Source organism: Coturnix japonica, unplaced genomic scaffold, assembly GCF_054131305.1.
Source record: "Coturnix japonica strain WE unplaced genomic scaffold, WE-NBRP24 Scf058, whole genome shotgun sequence".
Classification (NCBI taxonomy): domain Eukaryota; kingdom Metazoa; phylum Chordata; class Aves; order Galliformes; family Phasianidae; genus Coturnix; species Coturnix japonica.
Genome location: NW_028188961.1, coordinates 714,225 through 718,693, shown reverse-complemented (window position 1 = coordinate 718,693; position 4,469 = coordinate 714,225). Strand labels below are relative to the sequence as shown.

General features: G+C 52.5%; 1 protein-coding gene across 1 annotated transcript in view; it reads right to left on the bottom strand.

Moving 5' to 3' along the window:
- Positions 1–711: 711 nt before the first annotated feature.
- The window catches only part of LOC146751962 (uncharacterized), a 33,229-nt gene continuing 29,471 nt past the window's right edge, over positions 712–4,469 (bottom strand). Inside the window, exon 10 of the mRNA XM_085533336.1 lies at positions 712–2,869. Coding sequence (XP_085389462.1) covers positions 2,708–2,869 — 162 coding nt within the window. The 3' untranslated portion in view covers positions 712–2,707. The remainder of the gene's footprint in view (positions 2,870–4,469) is intronic.

Below are 4,469 nucleotides of genomic sequence, written 5' to 3'. Positions count from 1 at the left end.
TGGGTGGCTGTGGAGGTCAATATGGCGGACAAGATGGCGGACAAGATGGCGGCCTAAGGGGGGTGGCAATGGGACCCAATATGGCGGCCAAGGGTGGCTATGGATCCAATATGGCGGCAAATATGGCGGCCATGGGTGGCTATGGACCCCAATATGGCGGCCAAGGGTGGCTATGGATCCAATATGGCGGTCAATATGGCGGCAAATATGGCGGCCATGGGTGGCTATGGACCCCAATATGGCGGCCAAGGGTGGATATGGATCCAATATGGCGGCCATGGGTGGCTATGGATCCAACATGGCTGCCAAGGGTGGCTATGGATCCAATAAGGCAGCCAATATGGCGGCCATGGGTGGCAATGGATCCCAATATGGCGGCCAAGGGTGGATATGGATCCAATATGGCGGCCAATATGGCGGCCATGGTTGGCTGTGGACCCCAATATGGCGGCCAAGGGTGGATATGGAGCCAATATGGCGGCCAATATGGCGGCCATGGGTGGCTATGGACCCCAATATGGCGGCCAAGGGTGGATATGGAGCCAATATGGCAGCCAATATGGCGGCCATGGGTGGCTCTGGATCCAATATGGCGGCCAATATGGCGGCCAAGGGTGGCTATGGATCCAATATGGCGGCCAATATGGCGGCCATGGGTGGCTCTGGATCCAATATGGCGGCCATGGGTGGTCAATCAATTGACAAGGCACGGTCCTTAATGAGATGTTAATTAATGCGACGCCGACCAATCACCAAGGTTCCATCGTTAATGAGATGCTAATTAGTGCTCCGACCGTGGGCAGGAATTAGGCAGCTGTCAATCAAGGCTGGCTGTCAATCAAGGCTGGCTAATGACTCAGCTGTCAATCAAGGCGGTGAGTTAATTAAGGGCTGTTGTTAATGAGGGCTTGGGGAAGTGTCAATCAAACCGGGCTGTCAATCAAACCGGGCTGTCAATCAACCATGGCTGTCAATCAAACCGGGCTGTCAATCAAACCAAGCTGTCAATCAAATGGGGCTGTCAATCAAATGGGGCTGTCAATCACAGCTGTCAATCAGAGCTGTCCATGAGCTGTCAATCAGAGCTGTCCATCAATCTGAGCTGTCAATCATGGCTGTCAATCAGAGCTGTCCATCAATCCCAGCTGTCAATCAATCCCAGCTGTCAATCATAGCTGTCCATCCCAGCTGCCAATCAATCCATCCCAGCTGTCAATCAGTCCATCCCAGCTGTCAATCAATGAATCCCAGCTGTCAATCAATCCATCCCAGCTGTCAATCAATCCATCCCAGCTGTCAATCAATCCCAGCTGTCAATCGATGAATCCCAGCGGTCAATCAATCCATGGCAGCTGTCCATCAATGAATCCCAGCTGTCAATCAATCCATCCCAGCTGTCAATCAATCCATGGCAGCTGTCAATCAATCCATGGCAGCTGTCCATCAATCAATGAATCCCAGCTGTCAATCAATCCATGGCAGCTGTCAATCAATGAATCCCAGCTGTCCATCAATGAATCCCAGCTGTCAATCAATCCATGGCAGCTGTCAATCAATGAATCCCAGCTGTCAATCAATCCATGGCAGCTGTCAATCAATGAATTCCAGCTGTCAATCAATGAATCCCAGCTGTCAATCAATCCATGGCAGCTGTCAATCAATCCATCCCAGCTGTCAATCAATCCATGGCAGCTGTCAATCAATGAATCCCAGCTGTCAATCAATCCATGGCAGCTGTCAATCAATGAATCCCAGCTGTCCATCAATGAATCCCAGCTGTCAATCAATCCATGGCAGCTGTCCATCAATGAATCCCAGCTGTCAATCAATCCATGGCAGCTGTCAATCAATCCATGGCAGCTGTCAATCAATGAATCCCAGCTGTCAATCAATGAATCCCAGCTGTCCATCAATGAATCTCAGCTGTCAATCAATCCATGGCAGCTGTCAATCAATGAATCCCAGCTGTCAATCAATCCATGGCAGCTGTCAATCAATGAATCCCAGCTGTCAATCAATGAATCCCAGCTGTCAATCAATCCATCCCAGCTGTCAATCAATGAATCCCAGCTGTCAATCAATGAATCCCAGCTGTCAATCAATCCATCCCAGCTGTCAATCAGTCCCAGCTGTCAATCGATGAATCCCAGCGGTCAATAAATCCATGGCAGCTGTCAATCAATCCATCCCAGCTGTCAATCAATCCATCCCAGCTGTCAATCAATCCATGGCATCTGTCAATCAATGAATCCCAGCTGTCAATCAATCCATGGCAGCTGTCAATCAATGAATCCCAGCTGTCAATCAATGAATCCCAGCTGTCAATCAATCCATCCCAGCTGTCAATCAGTCCCAGCTGTCAATCGATGAATCCCAGCGGTCAATAAATCCATGGCAGCTGTCAATCAATCCATCCCAGCTGTCAATCAATCCATCCCAGCTGTCAATCAATCCATGGCATCTGTCAATCAATGAATCCCAGCGGTCAATCAATCCATGGCAGCTGTCAATCAATCCATCCCAGCAGTCAATCAATCCATGGCAGCTGTCAATCAATCCATCCCAGCTGTCAATCAATCCATGGCATCTGTCAATCAATGAATCCCAGCTGTCAATCAATCCATGGCAGCTGTCAATCAATCCATCCCAGCTGTCCATCAATGAATCCCAGCTGTCAATCAATGACTCCCAGCTGTCAATCAATCAATCAATCACTGAGGCCCGGTTTGATGCGGACCCCCCTTGCCCCGTGGGGCCGGTTGTGGTTGTGGGGCAGCCTCAGTTTGTCCCCCTTGTTGTGGGTCCAGCGCCGTCGTTGTGCCCCACGCTCACGTTCAATCAGCGCCTCCGACACCGGCAGCGACACCACCTGTGGGGCAGACCCATAGAGACCCCATAGAGACCCCATAGAGACCCCATAGAGACCCATTGGGACCCATAGAGACCACATAGAGACCCCATAGAGACCCATAGAGCCCCATAGTGACCCATAGCGCCCCATAGAGCCCCATAGAGACCCCATAGGGACCCATAGAGACCCACAGAGACCCCATAGAGACCCATAGAGACCCCATAGAGACCCCATAGAGACCCACTGGGACCCATAGAGACCCATTGGGACCCATAGGGACCCCATAGGGACCCCATAGAGACCCATACAGACCCCATAGAGACCCCATAGAGACCCACTGGGACCCATAGAGACCCATTGGGACCCATAGGGACCCCATTGGGACCCATAGAGACCCCATAGAGACCCATACAGACCCCATAGAGACCCATAGAGACCCCATAGAGACCCACTGGAACCCATAGAGACCCATTGGGACCCATAGAGACCCCATAGAGACCCACTGGGACCCATAGAGACCCATTGAGACCCATAGAGACCACATAGAGACCCACTGGGACCCATAGAGACCCATTGGGACCCATAGGGACCCCATAGGGACTCATAGAGACCCATAGGGACCCATAGGGACCCATAGAGACCCATAGGGACCCCATAGGGACCCATAGGGAACAAATAGAGACCCATAGGGACCCCATAGGGACCCATAGGGACTCATAGAGACCCCATAGAGACCCCATATCACCTCATAGACCCCATAGATCCCCCCACATCCCCCCCATATAACCCCATGGATCCCCCATAGACCCCATAGAGACCCCATATCACCCCATAGATCCCCCATATAGCCCCATATCACCCCATAGAGACCCCATATCACCCCATAGGGACCCCATAGAGACCCCATATCACCCCATAGGGACCCCATATCCCCCCATATCACCCCACAGAACCCCATAGAGACCCCATAGAACCCCATAGAGACCCCATAGCGCCCCATAGAGCCCCATAGTGCCCCACAGTGACCCCATAGAGCCCCATAGTGCCCCACAGTGACCCCATAGCACCCCATAGAGACCCCATAGAGCCCCATAGAGCCCCATAGTGACCCCATATAGCCCCATAGAGCCCCATAACAACCCAATAACACCCCATAGAGACCCCATAGAGCCCCATAGTGACCCATAGAGCCCCATAGTGACCCATAGCGCCCCATAGAGACCCCATAGAGACCCCATAGAGACCCATAGAGCCCCATAGTGACCCCATATAGCCCCATAGAGCCCCATAGAGCCCCATAACAACCCAATAACACCCCATAGAGACCCCATAGAGCCCCATAGTGACCCATAGAGCCCCATAGTGACCCATAGCGCCCCATAGAGACCCCATAGAGACCCCATAGAGACCCCATAGAGCCCCATAGTGACCCCATAGAGCCCCATAGTGACCCATAGCGCCCCATAGAGACCCCATTGCACCCCATAGCGCCCCATAGAGCCCCTTAGTGACCCCTTAAGGCCCTATAGAGCCCCATAGAGCCCCATATCACCCCATATCACCCCATAGATCCCACCTGTTGCACCAGCAGATCCTCGTGCAGCCCCGGGGGGGGGAC